This window comes from Thalassophryne amazonica, chromosome 1, assembly GCF_902500255.1.
Source record: "Thalassophryne amazonica chromosome 1, fThaAma1.1, whole genome shotgun sequence".
Taxonomy (NCBI): domain Eukaryota; kingdom Metazoa; phylum Chordata; class Actinopteri; order Batrachoidiformes; family Batrachoididae; genus Thalassophryne; species Thalassophryne amazonica.
In genome coordinates this window covers 163,662,169-163,680,603 of record NC_047103.1, presented here as the reverse complement: position 1 = coordinate 163,680,603, position 18,435 = coordinate 163,662,169, and the positions used below count along the sequence as shown (strand labels likewise).

Genomic DNA, 18,435 nt, shown 5'->3' with positions numbered 1-18,435 from the left:
GCCTTAATTAGGAAGTTTCAGCTCGAAACAGCCAGACGGACGCCACCTCCGTCCGCGCCGCGCCGATCCGCTTTGTGAGCTGTCCTTAAAGCGAAAGAAACTCCACAACCTCTCATCAGCCGTTAAACTTTTCACCGAAAACCAGCAGAATTTCTCGAATAGTGTCCACTCGGATATCCCTCACAGGCCCTGAAAAAAATTTGATAAAGCAACGCGCCATCTCCAGCAGCGACTCAGACAAAGGATTTCAGCCGAGAGGGCTGGACCAGTGCTCACTCAAAGCCTGCCCACAGGCGAATGACGTCACCGACGCGTGAAAAAACTCACGCATGTGCACAAGGGTTCAAGCATGTCTGGTGTAATCGCACGTGATTCAAATCCATATAGTTTTTTTTTTTAGAAAACTGTCGGTTTCTTTTCTAATAGACCTCGTACAGTAAGTTCCAGCATTATGAATTTTGCCACAATGTCTGTAGCAACTGATGCAGTCAGTGAGTCTAGACTACAGATACAAACACACACATCTGAAGTATCAAATATGCTCAAGATCCCACAGGGGATTTAAACCGCTGCGTAAAATAGAAATGTTGAAATAGTGAAATAGTGACAGAAAGCACGGTTAAAACAGGGAAATAAGTGCACAGTGAAAAGGCAGTTAACCTCGCAGGGATGGTGGAGTCCCTAATGCAGGACATTAGTTAAATTCCACGTGAGGGTCGAGCGTCCCCTGGCCTAAGAATACGCGTACGTTATTTCTATGTAGTTGTGTAAATAAAATAACTGTGTGTGAGTGTAATAAAGGTGACTGAGTGAGAGTGTGGAGTCACTTCGACTCCCCTCTATGAAAATCTCACAGGAAAGTAAGTAGTAAGTTTTGAGAAGAAGCAAAGGCAAGGCCTTCCTGTGCCCTCCGGGGTGGCGAAAGGGAATGCACTTCTCAGAATAGTTGATTACTACCCTGTGATTGTAACAACACCAGTGGATTAGGACCCTATAGGGGCAAAACATCACTGGTCTAAACGTTCTGAAAACACAAAATGGGAAAATCTAACAGTAAAAATGAGAGACCTAAGTCCCGGGACGCTCTAAAAACAAAAGATTGGATATACATGAATAAAATTGATCCAAATTCAATAAAACACTTAGATAGTGGATAAAGATCATGGATTTGATGGATGCCTGCAGAAAGAGTCATTAACTAAACTAAAGAACAGTATTGAGAAGAAGTGTGGAACAAGTAAAAAAAAAAAAAAAAAAGAAGGTCAAGGTGAATTGTAGCATGGGAAAGAGAAGTTGAGAAACGAAAGAAGGGCCTTAGAGAAGGAAAGGAAAGACAGAAAGAAACAGTAAATGATAAGAAGGAACAGGGGACGTGATGTTTCACAGACAAGAAAGATAATGAGACAGGGCCTGCGGCTCCAAAAGTAGAAATGGTAGTAAAATTGGATACTACAAAACACAGTCAGCCAGAAGCTGAAATAAAGGAGAATAAACTCTATCCAGATTTACCACAGGGACAACCCCCATCATATGTAGACCCTACACAACACGTCATGAGAACACGATCCAAAACACCAAAAGATGAAGAAAAACAACCGGACCATCAGCACCACCGGCTGATCAGGAACCAGGTGGATCAGGAGTCTATCCAATGATTCATGTGGCAAATCCACATACTTTAGGACCAAGAACTATTCTTGTGTACCGAACTTGGACACAAGCAGACGTTAAGGCAGCTGTGGAAGGTGTAACTCCCGCCACGAGAAGATGTAGCCCAGTACATTATTGACATAACCGCTTTGGTTAAATCCTACAATCTTAGAGGGGATGAAGTTCAACAAGTCATAATGGCAAACTGTGACAAAGGATTGGGCTGATGTAAAAGGAGATTGGGATCCTGCAGAGGCAGACCACACTCCATTAACCCATGATAGTCAGGGAATTGGAAGATCGATTGCCGCACTATTGCTGAGAATTAAGCAGAAATACCAGCAGAAGTCAAATTACACAGAAATAAATCGCACAAAACAGAAAGATGATGAACCATTCGAAGACTATCGAAATCGAATGGAAAAAGTTTTTTAAAGTGCACAGTGGTCTTCTACCACTGAAAAATGATAGCGTGTATGAACAACAATGAAAAAATGCACTCCATGCCACTTCCAGATCAGATATCCGAGCATGGGTAGACAAAACACATGATAACGCTCCCAACAGCTGGGTTACAAGAGTATGTAGACCACGCCTACACGCAGAAGAAATCTGAAAACAAAAAAGCAGCCCGCTACTGTATACAAATTTGGCCCAGGCCTGGCAGTATCCTTGGATTCTGTCGGAGTAGTTGAGACAAACTGAACAATTATGGAGGAAGGTCTGATGACCTGTGAAAACAGAGAACATGTAGTAATGATGTCACCTAAAGATCTACACATAACTATGCATATCACTCCAGAAAGGATGAAAGGTATGGAGCAGGATTTCTGAAAATTCCATCAGAATTTCAGACAGGAGCACACCTATACACAGACAGAAAACCACCTCTGTGTGTAGTGTAGTGCTGACCCAAAGTGCAGACAAATGGTACAGAGGAAAACCTGAGGCTGTGCCGCATATTTCACTGATAAGGGCAGACACTCAGTCCTGGAAGGACCTTGGAAGAATTGTTAAAATAGCTGAGGAAGCAACTGATTGGCATGAAGCAGATGCAGTGTCGGTGTGGATTTCAGTACCATCCACAGGCTGTATCGGAAATACAAGTTTGTAAGTGCTTGGACCGACACCGGTGATACATGAAGTAGAGCTGGATGATTGAAATTAACAACATCTGTGTTGTTGACACAGGAAGATGAGACTTTATTGGCCAAACTGCCTCCTCATCTCTGGGTGAAGGCACCCACAGATGTAGGACTGTTGAAAAATATTCCGCCAGTCAAAATTAAGCCACGATCTGATTGGAGACCACGGATCAAACAATATCCGTTAAAACCTGAAGCAGAAAAAGGAAATGATGACTTTTCTAGGTATCTGTAATTATTGCAGAGCCTGGATTCCATGTTATGCAGAGATGGTGCAGAAATTGCAGGATTTAATACACTCTATACCAATGGATATGACTGACAAAATACAGTGGAATAAAGAAGCTGAAGAACAGTTTACAGCTCTTAAACAAGAACTTGTGAGTTCCACAGTATTATCTCTGCCCAATTATGCCAAGCCATTCACTCTCATGGAGGACACAAAACAGGGATTCATGTGTGCAGTCTTGCTACAACAACATGGTAATAAAAATAAACCAGTTGGATATTATTCCAAACGTTGGATACATTCTTATCGCCTGCCAGACAGACAATGAACCATTAATAGATTCTGACCTTTATTGGATATGCAAAAACAGGCACCAGCGCAGGAACACATTTGTGGTTGGAAAAATGGGGCAACCCAAACCCCAAAGGACTTTATTGTATACATAACAAACCCATCCTACCCAAAAGCTTATTCAAAGCAGCTGCAATTGCGACACTGGGTGTGTCGACAGGGGGATGGTATATATGGTAGACCATACTTACTACTATGGATTTAATTTATACTCCAAAAATTTTTGTAAAGCCTGTGTTACCTGATTGAAACACAACCACAGGGAAGTATAAGACCCCAGAGAGGGCAATTCCCAAACCACAGTATCCTTTTCAATTGTTCATATGGACTTTATTGAACTAAATCGATGTGGACCTTATCAATACTGTCTAGTATGAATTGAGCCTTTTCAAAATGGTAGATAGAAATTGTTCCATCACAAAAAGCAGATGCTTTAACAGTAGCAAAAGCACTGTGTAAGACAATTATTCCGTATTATGGAATACCAGAGACATTGTACAGTGATAATGGAAAACATTTTGTAAATGATGTTGTACAAAGAGTAGCAGAACAACATGAAAATTAAGTTAAAACATCATTGTGCTTACCACCCACAAAGTGCAGGATTAGTGGAAAGGACAAAGGGCACAATAAAATAAGATTAAGGAAATGTATAGAAGAGACAAAACGAACCTGGATTGAATGTTTGGACCTAGTAAAAATTGTATATGAGAATAACACCAACACCATCAGGTTTACAACCATTTGAGATACTTTATGGACAACCATATTCGTCTACCAATTTTTGACATGGGATACTAAAACGCAGATGAGGAACAAACATTAGCAGATTTTATGAAAAAGACATTAACACAGAAAGAGATAACTTAAACACATTTACTGCCGAATAATTTGATCTTCCACAGGACGGCCTTCCAGTAGTCCAGCCAGGAGACTGGGTTTTCATCAGAGTGATTAAGAGGAAGAACTGGTCCAGTCCTCGTTGGGAAGGTCCATACCAAGTGCTGTTAACAACACCAACTGCAGTAAAGATAGCGGAGAGATCAACATGGATACATTCTAAGTCACTGTAAGATACAGCGTGTGTTGGCTGCCTCCACAGTGTAAGGGAAGTCCTGGCTACAAAGGAGTCTATTTAATTAGCAATAGATTGTCTCAATGCCAGTGAAGCAGAGGAGATCCTTGCACTATTAGGTGAGGTTGGTTAACAACACTGTATCCTAGCAATCATGACTGAACTACAGCAGACCCGGAGCGGCGTGCTCACGCCGCCGCTGCCGGACTGTTGGTAGGGCAGCCGGTTGCGTTGTGATCTTAGTGTGTTTTGTGCTCCTCGGATTCCTGGCCTGGTGGTTGACCCAAGAATTGCAGCTCACTGTGGACCGAGCCAGAGAACAAACGGAAGCAACGTCAGAAGAGGTTTATTCATAATGTGAATGAGACAGATGGACCCCTCATATATACCATACTAATTTGTGGTACAGAGATGTTCATTTATTGGCTATGGAATTACGTTTACTAATTGTTATGTTTGTTCGCAAATGCCTATATCCTCAACACACCCAGCTCTGACGGCTAAACCGTACCCTGCTAGGGTGACAGAATGTCTTATCATACGGATGCATAATCAAACTGTATTTCGGGGGCAGCAGTTCTCAGCAAATCTGATAAGATGTAACACCACTTGCCTCAGCGCAACCACTTATATGATAGGGATTTCAACAGAGGACGTACAAGCGTGCCCAAGTGCTGCTCCATTGACTAGACTGAAGGGAAATGCAAAAATATCATCACGTTAAATTGTCATCACAACGGCCCATTCCCGATTTGCTTTTACGGGACAGGGAATAAAACTGTAGGTAAAATTAAGAAACGTCTGTGTACCCAAACGTATGTTTTATCAAATATTTAAGCCTAACCAAAACATAATATGTGGATGGTACTTATCTTCATCACATTGGACGGGATGTAATTATACAGGCTCCTGTCCATGGGGAACGGATGAAGCATGTGCTTATGTTAGTAAGTTTTTGCTACCACCTGTAAATGGTACTCCGGTGTATGATGACCATCTATTGGCTTGTGGTTCCAGACTGTACATGAGTCTCCCACCAAATTGGGTGTGTGTGTGCACCTACCCAGGTGACTGACCATACATATGTGGTAGTGCCAAGGACCTCCACAGAGAAGAATGGCAGCACCAGACGGAGGAGATTGATATACCCAGATGTGTTACCACATGATCACATGTGGGGCTCGGATGTACCAAAGGACCAAAAAATTGTGGTCTGTAGGAGATAAAATATCACATTCATTGTTCCCCTGGATAGGAGTGGAAAAAAAAAAAATCATTAATGATTGAAACTCTGAATTATCGATTGGGTCTGTTCATGAATGTAACTGAGAAAATAGTAGCAGCTCAAACACTGAAATAGATGCTTTACGTACCATGTGATGCAAAATCGCATGGTTTTAGACTTGCTTACTGGTTCACAGGGAGGAGTTTGTGTTCTGCTGAACACAACATGCTGTACTTTCATCCCAGACTCCATTCATTCAGTGGATGTGCAGGACGCATTGGAAGAGCTGAATAAACTTTGTGATGCAATGCATAAAGACACCCTAGCCGTGAACCGGTGGAATCCCTGGTCCTGGTTGACTTCAGGACCATGGTGGCAGTTACTATTGAAAATGGTGACACCAGTTATTATAGTCCTAATTCTGATTGGACTTTGCATGTGTTGTGTGATCCCTTATATCAAAACAATGGTTGGCAAAATGGTGTCAAATACATTTGTACAGTGTAATCTGGCTTTCCAACAAACTATGCCAAAATATCAAGCATTGAAACAGTCAGACCTTAGTGGAGAAAACTATAATGACTGTGTTGAGAATTATGATGATATTGAAAGCTTGAACTGTTGACGTGATGAGTTAACACACTCTTAGCCTATGAAGCTTTAGCTGAAAATGTAATAAGACAAGTGGTGTAGTCGAATAATACAGATAAACGGTTCATTTATACCAGTCAGCCGAAGTGACGTGTGGTGGTGGTGTGGAGATAATAGAATTTTTGACAGATTGCCTAGGAATGTGTCAGGCTACTGTGCTTTAGTGTCCCTACTCCTCCCAGGAAAAAGCCATTCCCATTTTAGCCAAGGACTTGTTGACGCACCTAAAGTCTGTGGTGCCTGAAAATTGGCATAGAGTAAAAAGAGATTGGAAAGGAGAGGGAGAGCCAACATATACTCAACAAAAATATAAACGCAGCACTTTTGGTTTTGCTCCATTTGTATGAGATGAACTCAAAGATCTAAAACTTTTTCCACATACACAATATCACCATTTCCCTCAAATATTGTTCACAAACCAGTCTAAATCTGTGATAGTGAGCACTTCTCCTTGCTGAGATAATCCATCCCACCTCACAGGTGTGCCTTAGACTGTCCACAATAAAAGGCCACTCTGAAAGGTGCAGTTTTATCACACAGCACAATCTCACAGATGTCGCAAGATTTGAGGGAGTGTGCAATTGGCATGCTGACAGCAGGAATGTCAACCAGAGCTGTTGCTCGTGTATTGAATGTTCATTTCTCTACCATAAGCCGTCTCCAAAGTCGTTTTCAGACAATTTGGCAGTACATCCAACCAGCCTCACAACCGCAGACCACGTGTAACCACACCAGCCCAGGACCTCCACATCCAGCACGTTCACCTCCAAGATCGTCTGAGACCAGCCACTCGGACAGCTGCTGAAACAATTGGTTGTCATAACCAAAGAATATCTGCACAAACTGTCAGAAACCGTCTCAGGGAAGCTCATCTGCATGCTCGTCGTCCTCATCGGGGTCTCGACCTGACTCCAGTTCGTCGTCGTAAGCGACTTGAGTGGGCAAATGCTCACATTCGCTGGCGTTTGGCACACTGGAGAGGTGTTCTCTTCACGGATGATGCGAAGGAGATGTGTTGCACTGCATGAGGCAAATGGTGGTCACACCAGATACTGACTGGTATCCCCCCCAATAAAACAAAAACTGCACCTTTCAGAGTGGCCTTTTATTGTGGGCAGTCTAAGGCACACCTGTGCACTAATCATGGTGTCTAATCAGCATCTTGGTATGGCACAACCTGTGAGGTGGGATGGATTATCACAGCAAAGGAGAAGTGCTCACTATCACAGATTTGGACTGGTTTGTGAACAATATTTGAGGGAAATGGTGATATTGTGTATGTGGAAAAAGTTTTAGATCTTTGAGTTCATCTCATACAAAATGGGAGCAAAACCAAAAGTGTTGCGTTTATATTTTTGTTGAGTATATATTGACGCAATAGGAGTCCCCAGAGGAGTGCCTGATGAGTACAAACTGGCTGATCAGATAGCAGCTGGATTTGAATCCTCCATCTGTTGGTGGTGTTCAATTAATAAGAACGTAGACAGAATAAACTACATCCACTACAACGTGCAGAAATTAGGAAATTGGACAGAGGAAGGTCTTAAAGCGGTACATTCCCAACTGGCAGCCACCTCACTGATGGCCTTCCAGAACCGCATAGCCCTGGACATGCTGCTCACTGAGAAAGGAGGAGTCTGTGCAATGTTTGGAGAACAGTGTTGCACATTCATACCGAACAACACAGCAGCCGATGGAAGCCTGACCCAGGCCATTGAGGGCCTGCGGACACTGAACAAGAAGATGAAGGATCACAGCGGCGTTAATGCCGAATTCTGGGACTCGTGGCTGGACGTGTTTGGGAAGTATCGCACTTTGGTCTCCTCTGCGCTTATATCTATAGCAGTTTTTGCTGCAATTCTGACCTTGTGTGGATGCTGTTGTATTCCTTGTCTACGTGGTCTAGTCAATAGAATGATAACCACTGCTATCTCACCAGCCCAGACAAGATTCAGCTCAGGCATACCCCCTTCTGGGTAACCATCCAGAAGATGACGATAATGAGGACTGATGAAGAAGACAACTACGACCACTATCTTCCAGATCTGTTCCCTGATCCAGGTGATTATGGTGAACCTGACGATGACCTCAACACCAACGATAAGACCTCACGAGTGTAAATGTATTCTTACCATTGTTTAATGACCCTGCAGCTGAAAATCTGAATAAGAAGTGGTTGCTTAGTAACAATTGTTTACTTTTAGGTGAAGATGTAATACCGTTGGAATGCATGATAAACAGAGAGGAAATGTTGGAGTTATTCTGTAGATACACTGTTTTATTTTATCATGCATGTTTTGTGTTCTCTGCTCTGGTAGAATGTAGTTCTCTCTGCTCTGATAAAGTGTATTGTACTGATGTGATGGGTGAAGGTTACTTAAGATATGTGACATGATGTGTTTCTGCAAGTTGTGGTATCTCTGTGTGCACGCTAAGATCTTTTTAGGACATGTGAAGATGACTCATGCAGGACGCAGCCGAAGCTGAGCAGTAAGATAAAGAATAGAGAATTGAATGTTCCAACCACAGTGTGATTATGATACATTAGTCCTTGTGTCAGAAGAAGTGTGATTAATTGTTAGATGTCTTAAAGACATCTTAATCGAGCCCAAGATTAAAAAGGTTCTGAACGTCCTGAATGTATTGTGCAATCAGCAGTTCTGCGGCAACAGCTCACGCGCTATCACTCTTCCCCTCAGGAGCTGTACCGCCCATGTATGTAGGGAAGTCCTAAATAAAAAGAGCGGGAGCGCAGGCCAGACTTTAGTGTAGCTTTGGTGTACAGCCTGACTGCACTCCTCGCGAGCTTAAATTGAATTCTATCTCTCACTTGTTTTATTGCCTGGTTGTCTCTTCCTCTTATCAAAGATACAGTATTCTAAACCCGACACCATTCCCATGACTATCTGTCTGAAAAATACAAACTGACACTTGAATGTTAATCAGTCAGTGACACACTCACCTTTTCTTCCATGTATCCTATAATCACAGGGATTAATTCATCTGGTGTTGGTCGGTACTGAAAGTAAGCAGCTGCATGTTCTTTCCCTTCAAACAGTCGAACAGCCATCGTTCAGAGACGGTGAAGCAACAAGAACGTCCTGATTCCACCAATGAAGTGATGCAACAAATGTTACACATTAGAGAGAATACTGACCCACCTTTTGTCTAAAACTTATTTATGGCCCTGTCAGCCAATCAGAATCGACTATGTCACTAAGCCCCGCCCCTAATCCCGCCCCTTATGATGTCACAGCCAATCAGAATCAATGACGTCACTATGTCCCGCCCCCAAGCCCTCCCCTAGTCCCGCCCCTAATCCCGCCCCTTATGACGTCACAGCCAATCAGAATTGATTACGTCACTATGTCCCGCCCCTAAGCCCCGCCCCTAAGCCCTCCCCACTCTGTTTGTGGATGTGATAGCGTGCCGCGTGAAACAGATGGAACTGCCCAGAGGGGAGATTGTTCCTACACTTTTACAGCTGAATACTGAAATAAACCGTAAATGCGGGGGAGATGTATTACTGAGAGTTTTCCAGTTTTGTACGTGAACATATACTTTTTTCCTTCATGTATGTTGTGTTTATAACATGAACAATTGTTTTTTTTTCTCTGTGTGTGACTTTAATGAATGTAATAAAGCATACATTCTAAAACTCAGACGGTCAGTGTTCTTTCCAATAATATTGTTGAAAAAAGGGTGAAATGTTTTACAAATCAAATTTATATAGCGCCAAAACCACAACAAAACAGTTGCCCCAAGGCGCTTCATATTGCAAGACAGAGTCATACAAACGAGGTTTTGGTGGAAAAAAGGTTCTCGTATGAATTAATGCGGGGTTTTAACACGGTCTTATTAAAAGGTCGAGGCTGCTCTGTGAGCGCTCTCCGCGGTGCTGAATCAGAGTTGAATTTAACGTTTCCAAGAGCGCCTATTTAAAACAAAAGACTAATATTTATGGTCGCTAAAACATATAAAAATGCAAAAAGGACTATCCGGTTCATCATTCTGAAGAGATCCGTCTTAAAAGATGGGTGATGAGGGTTTAATGAAGGATGTATATTATAGTCCGGTAAATCCGGGGAGTTTTGGAGGGCCGGAGCATTTACGCAGGGCTCTGACCGATCAACACGGATCTAAAATTCGTATGAAGCATATCAGAGATTTCCTGTCGGGGGAAGATGCATACACATTACACAAACCTGCCAGGACGCATTTTCCAAGAAACAGAGTATTTGTCACAAACCCGCTTAACCAATTTCAGGCGGATTTATGCGACATGCAGGGGTTATCAGATTTTAACGACGGGTACAAGTACCTGCTCACCGTTATCGATATCTTCTCAAAAAAGCTTATGCCAGACCCCTGAAGTCAAAGCAAGGGCACAAAGTCTCACAGACCTTTGCCTCGCTCTTAAAGCACAGCGGGGTGCCTCTGAAGCTGCAGACTGATGCTGGGAAAGAGTTTTTTAACAAACCGTTCAAGGATTTAATGAAAAAACACCGGATTCTACATTTTGCCATGGCCACTGATCTGAAAGCCTCGGTTGTCGAGAGGTTTAATCGCACGCTAAAGACGAGAATGTAGAGATATTTTACTGCTAAAAACACGCGAAGATACATCGACGTCCTACCGTCTTTACTCACGGCTTATAACGAGAGTTATCATAAAAGCATTAAGATGAGGCCGAATGAGGTTAATGCTCGAAAGGTCGATCAAGTGTTTCAAAATTTGTACGGGGCATCCACCCTACGCAGGAGGCCTGCGAAGTTTAAATATAAGGTCGGAGATATAGTCAGGGTCTCCAAGCTCAGGGGAGTTTTTGATAAAAAATATGAACAAAGTTTTACGGATGAAATGTTCACGGTGTCAGAATGTATACAACGTACACCGCCCATTTATAAATTGAAAGATTATGACGGCGAGATCATTGAAGGTTCATTCTATGAACCAGAATTGCAGAAGGTTAAAATAGCAAAAGACAGACCGTATCAGGTTCAAGAAATTATTCGTGAACGTTTTACCAAGGGGAAGAAATTTGTATTTGTCAGATGGAAAAATTGGCCAGAGAAATTTAACTCCTGGGTTCCTGCGGACCAGCTGATGGCCGTATAAATATGAGAACATCTATCTTCAACCGACATATGAGAAATGGATCGGGATCTGAAACACGGATTTTATATGACTCTGCCTTTAAACGCCAGCCTAAAAGTATTCCCGGACAACACAATTTCATGCTACCAGGTGGACTTGGCTCGACACCTGGATCTAGAGGGTGACTGGGATGTGGTGCTGACGGAAATTTCTTATCCGCACACCTGGTTAAATATCCCGGAAAAGCCTTCCTGTACGTTTCAGGTGATGAAAATTACGGGCAAGAACAAACTCGCCGTTCACTCGCGATTTTTTGACACGGGATATTACAATAACTTAGAGGTTATTGCAGCGGTGATAAACCCTCATTTGAAGACTATAGATCCGAATCTGACTTTTAAAATATGACGATATCCAGAAAAAATTTCTGTGGGAAGGAGACGGTACCAGCCAGGTATATTTTGAAGCCCCGACGGCGTACATGCTGGGGATGCAGCCTAATCAATGGCTGAGATGCGGACCCGGGGTCACGAGCTGTCCCCGCTACCCCGATATAAAAGCAGGGATGTATCACCTGTTCTGTTATACAGACGTTGTACAGCCTCAGGCAGTGGGCGACGCTTTTGCTCCTCTCCTCCGAGCGTTCGAAATTGGAGGTCATTTCGGGGAAATAATTACAAAGAAATTCAACCCTGCTTATTACATCCCGGTCTCCAAAAGACATATTGAGACAATACGCATCGAAATTAAAAGCGATCAAGATTGACCGGTGGATTTCAGATACGGTAAAGTGGTTGTGACATTACATTTTAAACCGGCGGGATAAAAAAATGGCCGGGGCAGCGCACAAAGCCGACATTTATAGATTTGTGCCTTACTATGAAAATCAAGTCGGGAACGGCCTTCACGGCTTCCACGGCGCTCCTGTTATGTACGGGCGCGGGCTCGGGAACATATTTTCGAAACTGTTCAAATTTGTGTCGCCGCTGATTAAAAAAGGATACACGATCGCCAAACCTCACCTGAAAAACGCCGCTCGAAGCATCGCTTCCGACGTAGTGAGCCGCGTTGTTGAGAGGGCTGGACAGAGTCAGGAACCCGAGCAGCAGCGGGGGTCCGGGATCATGGTGCTCTCAAGAAGGCCCCGGAAACGCCCCCCGGGGAAACGGGTCAAAACGGTTAAAAAGCAGAACAGTTCGAAGGAAGCATAAGAAGAGGAGGTTGTCCGGGGATATTTTCTCTTAAACAATGTCTCTTTTGCGAAATAATTCCCCCGAATGCACCATGAGCGAATTGGATTTATTCGCCATCCCTGGGACCCAGCTGTCCATCGAGCAAAGCCAATACGTTGAAGTCAGCCCGTTATCAGCCCTGACGGACATGGGCCCTATCGCGTTTTTTATCCCCGGAGACGGTGAGAGGTATTTAGACCTCAATAATACGCTGCTTTATCTGCGATTGAAAATTACAAACGCCGACGGGACTGACCTGGCTAATGACGCCCGCGTGGGTGTAATAAATTATCCTCTCAATACGATTTTCTCGCAAGTCGACATGACTCTGGGTGACCGGCTGATTTCCCAGTCCAGCGCGACGCACCCATACAGGGTGATGATTGAGACGCTGCTGAACTTTTCGCTCGCTTCATTGAAATCGCAGTTCACGGGCGGTTTGTTTTACAAGGACACCCCGGGTCAGCACAATTCGACCGCTGTGGATGACGCGGGCCCGAATAAAGGCCTCGTGAGCAGAGCGCACTTTAGCGCCGAATCGCGTGAATTTCAAGTTCAGGGTCCGCTGCACGCGGACATATTTTTCTGCGAGAGGCTTCTTCTGAATAACGTTGATCTAAGAGTTAAATTAATTCGAGCCAGCGATGCTTTCTGCCTGATGGGGCTGGCGGCCTCCACTTTCAAGCTGAAAATTCTGGGCGCGTCCCTATTCGTTAAGAAAGTCACCGTATCCCCTGCAGTGAGATTGGGTCACTCTGCAGCTCTCATGAAAGGGAACGGCGTGTACCCGTTATCACGAAGCAACGTTAAGACTTACGTGATCCCCAGCCATTCCAGGATATGCAACCAGGAGAACCTGTTTTTAGGAACCATGCCCAAATATGTGGTTCTGGGTATGGTGAATCACAACGCATTCAGCGGGAGAAGAGATCTGTCCCCGTTTGAATTTGCACACTATGAACTGGAGTACCTCGCACTCAGTCAAAACGGGAGACAGCTGCCGGCTAAAGCTTTCCAGCCTGAATTTAACAACGAACTCTCTGTCAGAGAGTTTTACAATCTCTCTGTATAGACCGGGAGGATTTTGCGCTCGGCTATGCGCTGTACGTCTTCAATTTAAGCCCGGAGGAGGACAGCGGCGCTCTGAGCCCCGTCTCCACAGGGACCCTGCGACTTGAGATGAGATTCAGAGTCGCGACTCCGCATACCACCACGCTGATAGTGTACGCGTGTTACGATTCTCTCCTGGAGATTAATTCCAAGCGACAGGTCCTTGTGGATTTTTACTGATGAACACCCTGGAATTGGACGCTGTTATGAGGGGCTTAATAGGAGACCTGTTCGCCGGTGTTTTTGCGTCTGACGAGTTATTCCGGATCAAGCCGGACCCTCCCTTATATTTCATTGTAAACACCCACCCTAGACATTTACTGGGGGAACACTGGTTAGCGCTCACCATTGAAAAAAATGGTTGAGCCACATTTTTTGACTCGTTCGGCCTCAGCCCGGACTTTGAATACTACCCTAAAAGCATCCTGCGATATCTGGAGAATCTCCCAGATGTTAAAAACATTCTGTATCACAACAAACAGCTTCAGCACGAGTTATCGGACGTATGTGGACAACACTGCGTGTATTATCTGTATAACAGAGCCACTGGGAAGTCGTACCAGGACGTGGTGTCTTTATACACCGAAAATACTATCGCGAACGATGATTTGGTTTCTGATTTTGTGAAAAGATATCGTTATTGCCTTAAGAAAAGCTGCAATACCTCCTGTAACCAGCTAGCAGGGCCTTTGCATGAGTTTAAATATTGCCACGGCTTGTGTTAACCGGCGTTCCTATTTTTTTTATGTTTTTCCGTGTGAAAATGTAACCCCCGCCTTAGAACACTCTCCCGATCATACCTTTAAAGTTTTATCGCGTTTGCATAATTTAAACCCCCGTTATTAAGCGTAGAAAGATGCGTTGACCTTTGACCTTTGATTTTTTTTTATGTGTGTTTTTTCGCCTGAAAACGGGATGGATGTGTGAGAGCGGTCTCCCGATCATACCTTTAAAGTTTTATCGCGTTTGCATAATTTAAACCCCCGTTATTAAGCGTAGAAAGATGCGTTGACCTTTGACCTTTGATTTTTTTTATGTGTTTTTTTCGCCTGAAAATGGGATGGATGTGTGAGAGCGGTCTCCCGATCATACCTTTAAAGTTTTATCACGTTTGCATAATTTAAACCCCCGTTATTAAGCGTAGAAAGATGTGTCGACCTTTGACCTTTGATTTTTTTATGTGTTTTTTTCGCCTGAAAACGGGATGGATGTGTGAGAATGATCTCCCAATCATACCTTTAAAGTTTTATCGCGTTTGCATAATTTAAACCCCCGTTATTAAGCGTAGAAAGATGCGTCGACCTTTGACCTTTGATTTTTTTATGTGTTTTTTTTCGCCTGAAAACGGGATGGATGTGTGAGAGCGGTCTCCTGATCATACCTTTAAAGTTTTATCACGTTTGCAGCCTTTAAACCCCCGTTTTTAAGCGTAGAAAGAAGCTTTGACCTCTGATTTTTTTATGTGTTTTTTTGTGAAAAATGTTCCGGATGTGTAGAAAATGCACCCCCGATCATACCTTTAATGTTTTTCATTTTTTGCATCATTGTTATTAAGTAGAGAAGTGTTGAAAGTTGTTTTTTTAAACCATATGCCGAATAAAAGTGATGAAGGCCGGAGATGAGTTTCAGTCTGTGTTTTATTAGTAACAATATACAAAAACGTGTCTGACTGCGATGTATTTTAAATAATCTTGATCATAATATCCAGTCAGTTTTTAATTCGATACCCTCCTTTTATGGTGAGAAACCTTCCCAGCGTTGGAAGTCTTTTTTTTTCTTAAGTTTCTTCCTGGCCGGCGAATCGGTTAAAAGAAGGGTTTCATCCGGCGAGCTGCTCCGTCCTTTTTTAAGCTTCTGAAACTGCTCGCGGGCTTGCGGGTTTGATACGCACGCCACCGGAATGTTCCGCTCCTGTAAAATATTGAGGAACTTCAACCAGCCTGTAGGGGGGCTCGATTTCTTGAACGAGGATCCGAGATGTTTCATAAGATCTATGGCGTGAGACCCCCTCACGACTTTCCCCTTGTAAATAAATTCCCCCGACGGACTCCAGCGCGTATCACCCACCGATAATTTCCTCATAATATATTCAGCTTTTCTACGCTCTCTGGAGGGGATATTCTTCAGGACCTCTGTGACAGTCTCATCCACCTCCTCCTCCTCCACCCCCTCCTCCTCAGGTTGCTTAGCGACACGAGTCTCTTGCGGGGGTGAAACGCGTGATTCGAGTTCCCCCTGTTTGATCAGGGTTAAATAGCGCTGCAGCAGAGCCTCATACTTTTTAATTTTTTCATAAGGGGAGTGAGTACGTTCTTCCAGCACCCCCCGCATTCACGAGTCTAAATCATTTTCTGCCGTTTGTCTGATGTTATTTCCAGCAATGTTTTCACAAACACAGTCTTTCCCGAACCACTTGGTCCAACGATGAGACAGGAGAATGGGGGCTGAAGTCTGGGGTCAATCTCCACCGTATTTCCCGAGTGAGACATGTTTCAAAATCCGAACGGTTCGGTTTCCCCGTCCTTTAAAAGACGCCGCTTGTCATACACCACCCTGAAGGATTTTTTAAATGACACGTTTGTCAAGCTGAAACTGCTTTTATGACGTTTAATTCCCTGCTGCGGTGTTTTGATAGATGCAGCGAGGGCGGGATCTTTTATATAACCCTCGACCAGATCTTTGACGCTGTCAAAGTTTATTTTCTGACAGCTCTCGTGGGTTTGAGTGATCCCCTTCACACGCATGACCGTTTTACCTCGTACGGTTTTATATGCGTAACTTTTAGGCCCCGCTGCTGCAAACTCTGTGATGACGTCGCCGTTCAACTCGTCGGTGAGCTGCCCCAGATAATTACCGGTAGGCAGTGGGGTTTTACGCCTACAAACGTAAATCAGGCTATGGGTATGGGTCATAATACAGAATCCTGTCAGGATTTGCCACAGCCTCCATAAAACCGTACAAGGTCAAACGCGCGTACTCCGTTGTAAACGCTGCGATGAAAATATTGACGGCTTTACCCGGTTGGCTGACGTACCGCGGGCCGTACCTCCATTGAACCATAGCCGCCTGACTGCTGAGGAATGTTATATATGTGACCTCGTACTCTTCAGAAAACAGATACCTGAACAGATCGTCAGCGTTTTTAACGAGCGCGGTCTGCGTCAGGTTTGCCCTCTGGGCGAATTTGCCCCAGAAGGAGTTGAGGCAGATCTTAGCCATCTGTCGTTTTGCCGGATTGTGACTAATTTTTTCTGGGTCTAAACGAATCTTCTGATTCAGCCAGTAGTCCGTGATATATTTTTCTCTGCTCTCGGGGTCTTTATCAAATTCGGGAGGGAAACCAGAGGCTTCCTGCTTGTGTTTTAAGAAGGTGTTTATGTACCCCTCAAAGATTTTATCACTTTTTTCCTCAAAATGCCAGACTTCAAAAATCTTAGCTACAACATAGCCTGTATCCAGAGCTTTGTGGAATTCCGGTGTCGTCCAAGTCCCAGACAGAGCTCTCTGCTGCTGACTGTGTGTGCACGCTCCAGCTTGATTATTTTCATCAGCGCAGGTGCGACACAGAGTAAACACCAGTTTACCGTGAGGAGTTCTGTGTGGGAGGACGGGGAATTTTAGCCCCCGGGGCGGATACACGACGGCTTTGATGAGCCCGAAATAAGTCCTGGGGTCTCGGAAATTTCTCTCGATAATTTCCGGATGCCCCGTGGGATATGTGAAATTTACGTTAACGTAAGGATACAGCGAGATCACGTCGACGTAATAGACCCTCTCATCTTGCTTAGCTGTGTACCTCAGACGGGACGCGCAAGTCCGACCGCCGTATAAAGCGTCGCGAGGTTCGAGGGGCGACGGTAACCCCCTGCGGGCAAGGAAACACCGAACGCTCTCATCCCTCAGCCTCATTTCAAGCCACTGATGTTCCCAAATTATGCTGAGGGTGACGCCCGGGATAGCCCGCAGAAAGGCTATTTTTTTCTGACACGCTGCGTGGAGCTCTCCAAATGAGATGTTTGTGAGAGGGTTTATTTCGTGCTGTGTAAAACACGTTGCACACCCGTGGTAAAAACACCCGAGAAACTCCCACACTTTTATCCGGCCGTCAATCTGAGCATACCCATCAACATAATAACCTCCTATTTTTTTCTCGCCCCTGTTTAGAGCGTGATCGATGATAATGTTTTGCGTCTCAGCAACCCATTCTAACCACTGCACGGCCACGTCCGAATATTTTTTATGCATCGTTCTATAATTGTCGGCGGAGGGGATCGCCAGCGTTAGTTTGGAAGACTTTCATACACGCCGAGGCGATTGTAACGCAGGTAAAAGGATCCACGCGTGTTTCAGTGATGAATTCAGACATAAATTTGGAGCAGGCTGCAGCCAGGATTTTTGTATCGTTATCACAATACATTAAAATCGAAAATTGCGGGTTTTTTTTGCGCACGTACCACGCGTTAAATTCCTCTCTTTCTTCCTCTGACATATTTGCGACCCCGTAAGCCGCAGAGTCAGGGTACGGACCGACATAGTTCAGATTTTTTTCTGAACTGAACAGGTGCGGAAAGTAACCTTTGCGGACGATTTCGTCTTTCAGCCGGATTCCCAGGGCTTTAGGCATCTGAGATAAGCGCATTGTAAGGAAAGATAACAAATCTATATATTTC

General features: G+C 44.1%; 1 protein-coding gene across 1 annotated transcript in view; it reads right to left on the bottom strand.

The window, feature by feature from the left end:
• Window positions 1-9,448, bottom strand: part of LOC117517358 (putative methyltransferase DDB_G0268948) — a 51,304-nt gene extending 41,856 nt beyond the window's left edge. The window contains exon 1 of the mRNA XM_034178371.1: window positions 9,289-9,448. Within this exon, the coding sequence (XP_034034262.1) occupies window positions 9,289-9,396 (108 nt within the window). The 5' untranslated portion in view covers window positions 9,397-9,448. The remainder of the gene's footprint in view (window positions 1-9,288) is intronic.
• Window positions 9,449-18,435: the final 8,987 nt, after the last annotated feature.